General features: G+C 41.5%; 1 protein-coding gene across 2 annotated transcripts in view; it reads left to right on the plus strand.

The window, feature by feature from the left end:
* The window catches only part of PTPRT (protein tyrosine phosphatase receptor type T), a 1006475-nt gene that overhangs the window by 870007 nt on the left and 123504 nt on the right, over nucleotides 1-12964 (plus strand). For both annotated transcript variants that reach the window (XM_058562674.1, XM_058562675.1), the window contains one exon: nucleotides 862-891. In XM_058562674.1, coding sequence (XP_058418657.1) covers nucleotides 862-891 — 30 coding nt within the window. The remainder of the gene's footprint in view (nucleotides 1-861; nucleotides 892-12964) is intronic.

The following is a 12964-nucleotide window of genomic DNA, read 5'->3' on the forward strand; positions in this document are numbered from 1 at the left end:
CAGTTGGCGTAATCCAATTGGCTGGGGCTGGAACAGCTGGAGGCTGGTTGGATGTCTCTTTCTCTTCATGCAGTCTTAGGGCCTTTCCGTGTGGGCTCGCCACATGGTCTCTCCATCATGGCAACCTCAGGATCCTTGGACTTCTTACATGGAGACTCGGGGTTCCAAGTGAGAGTTCCAAAGACAGAGCTGCAAGGCTTCTTTTTGACCAATCCTAGAAAGTCCCAGAATGTAACTCCTACCACATTCTATTGGTCACCTAGGGCTAGCCTGATTAAGTGTGAGAGGCCACTACACATGAGCATAAGTACTGGGAAGTGTGGATCGTTGGGGATCCATCTTGGATGCTGGATACATGATTTCCTTGCTTTTGGCATGACCTTACTAAACAGATTATGATGTGATTTGACCTGAAACAGAGAAGATAGAAGTCATTATGGTTTTTCTTAGATCATAGGGGCACTGTCATGTGGAATAGTGGTAGACTAGATCTAGAAGGTCACAGAAATCTGACCCAAGACCAAAAAGTCATAATTACAAGGGAACTAGTTCTAGTTGACCGTAAGAAAGAACTTGCAAACAACTAAAATAGCCAACATGAGACGTGGCTTCCTCTGCATGAGTAGTGAGTTTCTCCATCATCGGAGAAGTCCCTCTCATTTCTTCTACCACTGAAAGTATCTGATTCTTGGCAAAGATGATTAGTAGAGAAACTTGCATCTCCCTGAGCTTAGGGATGCTAAAATACTATGTGCATTTCTAAGAATCAAGATTTCATATAAATCTAATTCTTGTTTGTTTGTCTTTTCTTTTCCCCCCTTTTTGGACATTTCCTTCATCTGACTGCCCATCAATATATAGAAGAAATGCTTATTCCTACTCCTATTACTTGTAAGTATCGACCTGGGGTAACTTTGCTTTGTGCCCTGTGAGGGAACCTGTAGCATGCATTTCCTGCACCAACCAAGTGTCTGTTGGTTTCTCATACTCACTTCTGTCTAAGTCATCTGTAGCCCCAAAGTTTTTATTTTGCATAGATGTTTTCCATTTTAAAATGCAATTCATTGTTCATATCTGTTATGTTTCTGCCATCCTGGATTTTTCCCCCTATTTTTGGAGATATGAAGAGTTATTTCTCCTTTGTCAGTGTAATTTTCTAGTTAAAAATCCCTGAATTCCAGCAAGAGGTCAACCTAATCCTCCTGTAGGACTTGCACACATAAAATAAAATCACTGATATCAGCAACTTCAAGTCCATTTGTGTCTACTTGGGGAACGTGTAGCCCTAGGGGCTCAAAAGTTAGAAAGCAATTCATTGGCTATTTCCACGATTTCAGGAAGTCTACAGCGAATCATGACCTTATCTAGAACCAGCTTCACAGGTGATAGAAACTTCCAAGATGTTTGCTTTGGCCTAGAATTATCTCAGCCTGGTGTTTGGCATTAGTTATCTCATGCTATCAATGCATTTTGTTGGTAGTTATAGGTGGCTGATTGCCTGTCAATTATTTTTTTGCTCTTTCTAAATAAAGTTGATGATTTTTCTTCTTATTAAACCACACATTTTCAAAATATGAGGGTAAAGGAGAAAAATTCCATAAATAGATCCTTGGTAATGAAAAGTTAGAAAACCACTGAATTAGTCCCGTATTCCTAGTATGCATTTTCCATATTTGAAAATGGAGGTCCATAGAAGTGTGGGAAAGCAGTTAGCTAAAGAGTGGGATTAAAACTTAGAACACCTGGCTCCTGGTAAAGTGTATTTTCCATAATTCCATGTCGTCCTCTACCCCTGACAAACCCAGCCTTGTGAGAGAAGCCATGTCTGTTAGTAATCATCTGCTGAAGCCTTCACAGATGAGAATGGAGCCAGCAAACAGGGTCTCTCATCCCCTCTGCTCAGTGTTTGGGCCCCAGGACAATAGGCCCAGACAATGAGCAGATAAGACTCTGGTACCAACACCCTCATGTTATATAGGAACCAATGGACTCCACCACCAATGCTGAAAGTACCAGAGAACTTGCTTCATTCACTCATTCATTCATTTGACAAACATACATTGAACATGCACGTTCCAGACACTGTGGATGGAGAGGTGACCAGGACTTTGAGCCTCACCCTCGTAGTGCTCAATCAAGCTTGTCTGACAGATTAACATAAAATCAAATACCTGAAAGTTCGGCTGAGAGGTACCTACATGTACTGTGGTGTAGGAGCAGTTAGTTGGGTGACTAACTTTTTAATGTGCCAGGGGATAGTTATCAATGTTTTTAGAGATGGATTTACCCAATACTGAAGAAATAAGAATTTGGAGCAAAGGGAACAGGAACAGCATCTGCAAAGACTCAGAAGAATGAAACAACATGGGGTGTTGTTGCTGTGGTGGAAAGACAATGAGCTTGAGGAGTCCTGCAGCTCTGGCTTCAAGTCACATCTCTATCACTCACCAGTTATGCAGCCTTGAGCAAATTTTCTCAACTCTTTGATCCTAATTTCTCTTAACTCTAAAATAGAGGTAATAGTGCCTAACTCATAGGGAATGAGGGATTTCGTAAAGTGCCTGGCACAAAGTTGGCACTCATGAAATGTTAGTTTTCTTTCTTTCCCCTTTCAGAAACCATAAGGAGTCAGAGCAGTAGTGGTGGCCTCTTGTAGCATCTCTGTTCTTCCAGAGGTTCTCATGGCATCAATGTTCTGTAGTAGGTGTGGGCTTGCAGTGACCCATCACAACCCCTGGTCTGTTAGCCAGTGAACATAGCACTGTCTTTGGACATCCACTTTATACCAGTCACTGTGCTGGGCACTGTGGTGAAACCAAACATGAACAGTGTGAGAGTGTAGGAGACAGATATGCAGGTACTTGTAGTTCAAGGTGCAATGATAAACAAGGGTCTTTCAGTCAGTGCCAACTTGGAGTTCTAAGTCACAGATTCTAGAGAGTGAAACTCATGCCAGCTCAGAACGTGACCATGGTTAAAGATTCAGAGTAGGAGGAGAACTGGAAAAGAAGACAGAGAAGTAGGAGGAAAACCATAAGAACCGGGAGGAGAAGTCCATCACAGAAGGAGGATTTGACAATAGCAGATGCTGCAGAGAGATGAAAGTGGAGGGCTTGGGCACGGCCCTGACGTTTGACCATCAGTAGTCACTTGAGCATGTCATGGGATAGAGTTGAGGGAGGAGGCCAGCCTGCTTGCACCCCAGTGAGGAGGATACTTTTTTTAAAAAAAAAGTATTTTTTTAACCATTTAACCATTTAATAAAACAGAGGAGAAACATGAGACTGGCCATTTAAAAGGTCAGAAAGTCCTGAACACATGTATAGGTAAAGTAGAGGGGCCAGTGCAGAAGGAAGAGGCTGAAGATGCTGGAGGTGGGGTAGCTATGGAATGGAAGGTCTGGAGGCAAATTGTAAGGGAAGAGGGAGCAGCCCACGAGGGGAGGCATGACAGATCTTGTGGGACCATAGGATTGAGAGATGCCTCTAGATGGAGAAGAGGGAACAAAAAGGAAATGAGGACCTCCATGATCTCTGAATTCAAAACTCCACTCCACCAAGTCTTAGGTATAGGCCTTCATTGGATGCTTTAAACCCTCTCTACTCAAAGTGTGGTCCATAAACCAGCAGCATTGATGTCACCCAGGAGCTTATTAGAACTGTAGCCCCTAGAGTCCCATCTTGGACCTCCTGAATCAGAACCTGCGTTGTAACAAGACCCCCGGGTGATTCACGTGTACATTGTTGGGGAAACACCTGGTCCCCCTAAAATCCTCAAAGTCTTCCCTGAAAGAGAAAGCCTCCAACACACTTTGCCTAAACAATCTTTTCAGTGAAATCCATGTTTATTCATTCAGCAAGTGTTCGTGGGGTTCCCACTTATGTGCCAGGCACTGGTCAGGGTTCTGGGATATAAGAGTTAGCCCAACAAACAAAAATCCCCATCCACATGAAGCTCTTTAGTCAGGGAGATAGAAAATAACATATATAAGAAAAGTAGCGTGGATGTTAGGTAATGGCCGAGAAAGCTACAGTGAAAAAATAGATAAACCAGGGAAGGAGGATATAAAGTGTGGGTGGGGGAGTTCCTCAAGGGCTCTCTTCCATACGTAAGACCAAGGGTCCACAAACTTCTCTGTAAGGAGCCAGCGGTAAATATTTTTGGCTTTGTGGACTCATATGGTCACTGTTTCATCTACTCAACTCTGATGTTGTAACACGAAACCAGCCATAGACAATATGTAAATGAGTGAGCATGAATGTATTCCAATAAAAAAGTATTTTAAAAAATCAGACCGTGGGCCAGATTCATCCTGAGGGCCATAGTTTGCTGATCCCTGCCCTAGACTTTTGAAATAGGGAAAGATAGGATAGGGGTTCAAGATTTGTCCTGTTTTGTTGAGCTCTTGCTGTGAACTGCACCTTGTGTTTGCTTTTGCAGACACAAAGGTGAATGAAGCACACTCGAACCAGCCTAGAAGAGGGAGGAAATTGAAAAGAATTACCAGTTGGTAGCTACTATGCGCCAGGCTCGTCTAATGCTTACAACAAGCCCTGCGAGATATATGCTGTTGTTGAGTTTATTTACACATTAAGACTGAGGTTTGATGAATTCTCTACATCCCACAACCAGGATGTGACAGGACTAGGGTGTGAACCCAGGACCATATACCCCAAGCCCTGCCCATCCTTCTCACTAAACCCAACCCCTGGGATGGAGGGGTTCCCGCCAAGACCGTGTGCTTAGAGAGCCTCAAATGCAAGTCTGTCTGCCTATAGAGCCTCAGTTCTGTGCATGCACGTCAGCGCCTTTCCAGGGACAAGAAGTGGTAGCTATTCCTGCCTGGCAAGGAGGCCCGTGAAGCAATCCAGTCTCTGCTGTCCTCGGGATTTGACACAGGGTCAGAGCTGAGAGCTGCCAGATCATAGGTAGCCAAGGGATTAGAGTGAGGGGTGACCAAAAGTGTGCTAATGACCAGAATAAATAGAGCTATAGATAGAAGAGTCTGAGGAGCAGGTACAAGGGCAAGTCTAGAATGGGATCCTTCATTATCCAGTACTCATAAAAAAATTAGAATAATGTGGGGTTTAGTGTCAGACTTAGATCACAATTCTAGGTCTGCCTCTGCTGTCAGACTGTTCACACCTTGAACAATCATGGAACCACTCTGAACCTCAATTTCTTCATCTGCAGAGTGGTGATAACAACAGTGACTCCCCAGCATTTTCATGAGAGGTAGTAACAGAATGTATATGTAGAGTGCTCGACACAAAGTAGGTATTTTACAAATAGCAGCTATTATTCCTCACATTCTGAGCTGACAGAAAATGCTTCTCTAGAATTCCTTTTTGCTTTTCTACAGTAAAACAGTGCCCAACAACTTCAGTGTCGGCTTTTTAAAAGGATAGTAAGAGTTGGCGTGTGTTCACGGGTTAATTTACCTCACGGTGTGTGATGGGCACGGTAATTGTTTCAAACAGAGACATTTTAGTGTAGTAGTTCTTGAAAAAGCACGAAGATGTTTACCAGCCGTTCTGGCGGAGAGAGAGCACTTACCTGTTTCCCTTAGCCTTGGATGAGTGCCTTGTGTAAGCGTCACGGGGCGGAAAATGGTGACCTGGGCTGGTCCCCGTCTGTGGACACGCTGGAACGCTTGGGCTTTCCCCATATCTTCCCATCTCTCCTCATTTCAGCATATTCAAATCCTACATCTATTCTTCAAGGTCCAGATCAAACACTGGCTCCTACAGGAAGTCTTCCCTGATCATCTCTACCTGCAGGAATGGCCCTTGTCTCCAAATTCTCACTACAGTTACTTTGTTAGCATGGACAGGAGCAATGTGTCTTAAGGATGTTGCTTGTTCATTGGTGTGTTCCCTGTGGTGCCCCTAACACGTACAGTGAACCCCTAGTAAATGTATGTGGAATGAATGAAAAACAAGATGAAATGAAAAGATGTAACAGCTAAAGTCAACAGGGAGATGATCTGCTCTTAAAAAGAAAAAAAAAAATGGCAACAATTTTTAGATAACCCAAGATCCGGTACCGTCTTTGCTTATGTGACTTTAAGGCAACCTTTACTCCTGTTCAGTGTCTGTCACCTGGACAAGCCACTTAAGTTTTTCTAAGTCTCGGTTTCCTAATATGTAAAGTGGAGATGAAAAATGCATACCTCACAGAGAGCTTGCAAGGATTCGATGAGACTTTTGGAAAATGCCTGGCAGGTAGTAAGTCTTCAACCAAAGTAAGAAACTACCTCCTTTTCTTGAATGCATACACGTTTTCACATCATAGGCTGTTGCAAATCAAATATCATTGCCTCAATACATCTAAAGAGGAATTTAGAATGATTATATCAAGAAACACTCAAAAAGCATTTTATGTAATTCATCAGTTACTTCAAATAAAAATGAGGAAAAAATAGGAAGAGAAGGAAACCATTTAAAGATGATGAGTATCAATTACCAAAAGCTGAAAGCAAACATGTTGACAGGTGAAAATCTAAGGCATTACCGTGAAGGCAAGACGAAGAGGGCTGCCATACTGCTGCTATTCAGCCAAGGGAAAGACCGTGGTGAGAATCCTGATTCCCGGGCCCCATTCCAGATCTGCTCAGTCCCTTTGAAAGTGTGGCCTGGGAAGCTGCATTTTAACACACATCTCAGATTATTGTTTTGCACGCTGATTTTGAGAACAAATTCTCTCCTGACATCCTCACCTCACCCTGATATAACTGTCCCTTTCTCAATGTTGTACCTTCCTACCTGCGGTGCCCTCTTCCTGGCATGCCTATCCACCTTCTATGCCTGGAAAATTCCAATATCTTTAAAAAGGGGAAAATGTTATTTTCCTATTTAAGTAGCCCTCCCTAACTCCCATAGACTACATCCACAGTACTGGACTCATATTTTTGTGGTTGCGTTGACTTTTCATTCATTGACCCATTGACTCACTCATTCTTGAACTGTCCTCAGGTTATACTGCCCTTGGTATATTTGCACGTGTATCTCCTTGTTGACAAGGACTATGTATTACTCATCTTTCATTTCCCCATGACTAGCTTGGAGCCCAGAACAAATTAGGCAGCATAAGATTGCATTGATTACATGAATGAATACACACAGGAGGGTGTATGTGTGAGGTTGATGCTCTCCCGTTTTATCTCACATCAAATTATGTTATTCCATTCTCTAGAAGTTAGTTAGTATCCATTTTCAATTATTTTGGTGTATGGTGATGATGGGGCTTTCAGATCACCTGTTTTGTAATTTTATATTGGTTTTAGGTTTAGCTATGTTGTACTTGCATGTCACAATTATAAATGCATAAAATTAATGAATGCTGTTGCAACAAGATAGGTATAAATGCACTGGGCTAGAGCCTGTGTAAAGATAGATCTGGATAGGGATTGTGACTGAACGGATGCTTTATTGTTTATTGAATTAGAGTCTAAATACATCAGTCATGAATGCCAAACAGAGCAAATCTGTAAGTCAGAGGCTCTGTCACCTTAATCAGGGAAAATACAGACGAGCCTTTCCCTTCCAAAGGTGGCAAAAGATGTTTACAGTTCAGTTTTAAGTGTATACTTTAAGTTTTAATACCAACCGGTATTAAGGATGCCTTGAGGCTTAGAAAGGTCTGTCTGTGGTTCTAAATGCTTCTATTCTGTAAATGCATTTGAACTTGGTAAAGAAGGTAAAAGTGAGTGTGGGGGATTCTCTGCTGACAGAGAGAGGGGACCTACTGAAATGGGGTTAGAGAGAGAACTCTTGTAGAGAAAGTTGTGATGTGCTACTCAGATCCCCCTTCAAGAATGAAGGACTTACTCCCCCAGTTACTGGAATTGCTGCTGGAAGACAACTCTTGGTGAGCAGCCCCCTTTGGGACTACTTGCCCTTCAGAGCTGCCTCACCCAAAGTCATCCAATAGCTGGTCAACACAGAGATGTGAAAGTCACCCCAGCTTCAGAGCTTCCTATGGGGTTGGCTTAAGTCATCACTGTGACTGCATCACCATTGAACTTCCCTTTCTGCCCACTCTTTCTTCTTTCCTTCCCTGCCCTTCCCTTTCCTTCCACAGATGTTGACCCCAGAAACTCCTCCTCATTCATCTCCTTCATGTCAGTCTCTGTCTCAGAGTCTAATTCTCAAGGAACACAATCTGTGACACTCTCATTGGCTTTTCTTCAATTTGGCCACTGGAGTCAAGTGGATCTGAGCATGTGGTATGTCCCTCTCCTGAACATGCACTCTTCATTGCCTATGGATGTTTTGTACATCAACTAATTGAGGTCACCACTTTGTTGCCCACTGATGATAAGTAAACTCTAAAAAGTCCTTCTGTGGGCCATCATTCATTCATGGGCATTTGCTTCTCCCTTGTGTCTGTGCTGGGCACGAGGGCTGTGGGCATCTTCATACATAGCTCCTGCCTGGGGGAGCCCACGGTATATCACAGAAGAGGCTGTAGTAAGAGTCTGTTGCCGAACAAACCTGAGGACAGAATGAGGGTCAGAAATGCCCAGCCACAGTGCCCCTTAGCAATATATCTCCAGGGCAGGAATGGGTTTAATTCCGAAAGCCCTTACCTTCAGCAAGCATCCCTAAGGTGGGAATGATTCTTGCAGCTAGGGCTGTAGCAAAGATAGGATCCTGAGATGCACAAACTGGAAAATGCCTTTCCAGGAGTTTCAGCACAGTGCTTTTAATGGAAGGAAGTGCTTTAGTTAAGCTCTGCAATGTTGATGATGATGATAATGATTACATCTTGTTTGTATGTACAGCTTTATCTCTTCCAAAGTGCTTTTCCACTTATTGCCTAGTTGTCTGGTGGGCTTGGAGGTACTTAGCAAAGTGTTATTAGATAGATGAGTGTGCCGTGCAGGAAAGAGCCGTGGGCATTCTGGCTCTACAGTTTTAGCAAAGTCACTTAACTCTATTTCATCTTCGATTTCTCATCTGTAAAATGGGGGTAATAACATCTACCTTTTAGAAGAGCTGTGATGTTTAAATGACATAGTCTTTCATTCATGAGCATTTACTGAGCGATTGCTTTGTGTTAAGCACTGAGCTAGGAGTTAAGTATGTAGAAAGAAATATTCTTCTCCCAAGAGCTTCAAAGGCAACTTGGACATGTTAAATTGTCATAAAATAATGTTATAATTACATGAAAGAGGAGCAGTGAAGACATGACAAAGGGAGGGAGTCACTGAATCTGCTTTGAGGAAAGATATCATGAGCTAAAGACCCTAATAAGATGCCTGGTATAGAGCACATGAAAGATGTTTCAAAGAACAAATAACACATTTGCCCACTTTTCCCCTTGGCCTCACTATCTTGAAATACACACACACACACACACACAAACACATTTTATAACTAGGTAGGTGACATGCTAAGAAAAAATTTGAAAATGGAAAAAGAAGAAAGGAATGTAATTGAGAGGGAAAGAAAAGAGGAAGGAGAAAATTTAAATCCTAGTTTCAATACCTAGCAGCGATGAATCCTAAGCACTCTGAGTTTCAATTTCCCCTCTGTAAAATGGGAATGATAGTGCTCAATTCATGGGATTATCTTAAGAAATTAAATAATGTCATGTATGTGCCAGGGGAATTGTTTCATTTATGAAAAGGTAGAGGAGAGCTAGAACATGGCAGTGGTGGGGTGCGTCAGGGGATGGGGGAAGATAGAGATTGTAACTTCCAAACATAAGTTAAATGGAAGAAGAATTTGTCAAATAGAATGGAATACGGCAATTGTAGATGGTGGTTCTTAAACTTACAAAATTTCTTCTCTGAGCAATTAGATAGGACCCCCCTCTTCCTGGCATCCATCCCTGCTGATATCAATGAGTGAGATCAGAGTCAATTAATGATGCTGGCCAGAATCACAAGGATAGACAGTGTCATTTGAACACTAGAAGACTCTGTAGACCGGTGGGCAGAAAAAAGGCTGGGATTGAAAATAAAAGAGCTACCATAGTTATTTCTAAATATAAGGGCTGGAGGCAGGCTTATCCTTTGTGATGTGGCTGCCAAAACCTGCTTTAAAAGAGACATGGTTCTCAGAATGCGGAAGAGCCCACTCTATTCTGGACAGTCCCGTTGGGAATATTGCCTCCTCCCTGGGAACAGAGCTCAGAGGAGTTGGTGTATGCTTGGGGAGGGCAGCCAGGTAGGGAGGATACCACAAGCTACAGCCTATGAAGAAAGCCTGGAGAACTGACTTCATTGGTCTCGAGTGGTGCATAGACATTTTAAAGTTCCGCAGGTTATTCAGTCTGAAACCATGATTGAGAACCACCCATCTGGGAGAGCTTGAGAATCCAGAGTCATGGAATATAGGCATTTGGAAGATTAGCATGAGGGCTTGGTCTGGCCGCCTAACCCAAAACCTCAGTTGAGAATTTGGTCCCACAGGATCATCAAATACACACGGCTTTTGTTATAATGATGGAACCTCAGTGTGGAGGGCAGAGTCCATAGAGAATAGAATGCTATTTGACGGCACTATTTCCTTCCTTTAGATATTTAGGTGATCCTTATGCTGTTCATGAGTGTGTAGAGGTCATTTAATGAATGGCAAAAATGCCCCAGGCACATTTTTAAATAGTATTTAATATCTCATAACAATCATTCCTAGTAGTGGTGTTGGTACCACTATGAGGAGTAAAGACCCCTCAGCCATGATCAATCTTCTGAGAAATACTTGCTCATAAGCACTCTCTTCATCAATGAAATCTCAAGGAGCCCAATACTTCTGCTTATGAAATCTCCTTTTTATCAGAATAAAAGAACATCAGTTGAGCTTCTTTCTGGAGCAATTTTTCATTCCAATCGCTTTGAACCACTGTGTAGAACATTGTAAGAGGGTGGAAATTGTTGGGTATATTACAACCACCCACATGTCTTAAGTGGAAGAATTGGCAGATTAGTGTGGTCAGTGCTCTGTACTGGGAAACTTGATTTTTGTGAAGAGTGAAAATATGGTTTTATTAAAGTTATAAACCAATTGAGCCTCCAGATTAAAAAAGACTTGTTTGTTTTGGAGAACAGCTTAGAGACAATGCACTTCTTTAGAAATGGAGAAAAGCTAAGATAGTCTATGTTACTCTGTTCTTCCTTCTCCATGTCATTTATGATTTGGACATCTACTGATGAGGAAAGAACTTCTGGTGAAAAAAATCTAGGCTCAGATATGGTTGATAGGGGATTTCATACTATTCTTTTGTCTTATCTTTGCTTTATATAGTGAAAGTACCATGAAAATGTAGGATCTAAGGTTTTCCAGGCGATCCATGGCTGATTCTAAGTGTGTGCATCCACTATATCACCATGCAGATGATTTCTAGCCATCCAGGCTGGGGCAATTTGCTCAACAAATTATTTTTCTGTAATCTCATCTCTCACTCCTTAACGGTATTAAACAGTGCTTTTGCCTCAGCTCTGAATGGCTGGGAAAAAAATACTCAATATCTAGAGGCAAGGTTATAGTAACAAGAGCATGGACTGAATTTGGGTTTGAATCCTGGGCTCTGCCACTCTCTCACCCAACTTCTCTGAGCCTCTGTTTCCTCATCTGTAAAAGGAGGAGAGTAATACCAAATTTGGAGGGTTGCTATGGGAATTTACCAGGATTACATAAGATGATGTAATGGGTGTACAACATCTGGTTCTATGTCTGGTGCATAGTAGGTGCTCAGTACATTGTAGTTATTATTATTATTATTGTATTTTATGTTTTATATTATTATGTCTACTTGTGTTTTGCAGTTTATAAAGTATTTTCTTGTAGATACCTCATGAAATCTTTGAGTCACGCCAATGAGGAAGTATCATTTTAAATGTAAGGAAAGGAAGGCTCACCTAATTGACCAGGGGTGCGGGCTATATGAAGAAAGAAATCCATGGAGTAGAAAGTTGCCAATTACTGGTGCTGTGGTCTTATCATGGGTTGGGAGGTGGATGTGACAAGAATTCTGAAGGAAGCTACTTTACATGACAGCAGAACTGGTAAGAATTACATTCTCTGAGAGTAGGTGGAATGTGCGATGAATAAGGTCCAAAGTTGGTCCCTACCTGAAAGTTTATAACTATTGCTTCAAATTATAATGGGCGGGGGGAACCTGTACCATCCACTTCATTCCTTTAAATACACTCACTGTATAAATGGGACAAGAATCAAACAGGAACAAGATTATTCATCTTTTTATAATTGTATGAAATTTTATAACCTGCATTGGAGAAATAAGAAAAGATTAAAGAGAGGATAGGGTGGGGTTGTTTTTGTTATTGTTTTTAAAAAGGCCTCTTGAGCTTCATTTTTAATCTTATAGAGCAAACTTTTGCCTCTTAATATTTTTTTGTTTATAATGTCTTATAAATAGGGTTGTGCCATGGAGAGGATTTTATTCAAATTCAGCTATGCCAGGCATAGAAAAATAACTTTATTAAAATATGTACCCAGATTATTATGATATCTAACATGACAATAGGTGTCAGGTTTCATTTTCTGGACAGGCGAGGTTTGAGGCTTTTTTTCCTCCTTTCTTTAAAAATAAATGTACAGTGGCGTTTTAGAATCAGCTTGTTGATATCTGCAAGAAATCCTACCAGATTTTGACTGGGCTTGTGTTGAATCTATGGATCAATTTGGTAAGAACCGACATCTTAACAATATTGAGTCTTCTGGCGTAGGAACATGGTATGTCTCTTAGTGTGTATGGTCTACTTTGATTTCTTTCATCCCCCTCTCGTAGTTTTCAGCATGCAGGTCCCATGCATGTTTTGGTGGATTTATATCCAAATGTTTCATTTTTTCGTGCTGTTGTAAATGGTACTTTTTTTTTAAATTTCAAATTCTAATTGTTCATTGTTAATGTATAGAAATGAAACTGATTTTTATATATTAAAGAAAGTAAGTGTACATGGAAACAAACAAAAGCCAAGAAAAGAGACGTTTCA

The sequence above is a fragment of the Diceros bicornis genome, chromosome 19 (genome assembly GCF_020826845.1).
Source record: "Diceros bicornis minor isolate mBicDic1 chromosome 19, mDicBic1.mat.cur, whole genome shotgun sequence".
Lineage (NCBI taxonomy): Eukaryota > Metazoa > Chordata > Mammalia > Perissodactyla > Rhinocerotidae > Diceros > Diceros bicornis.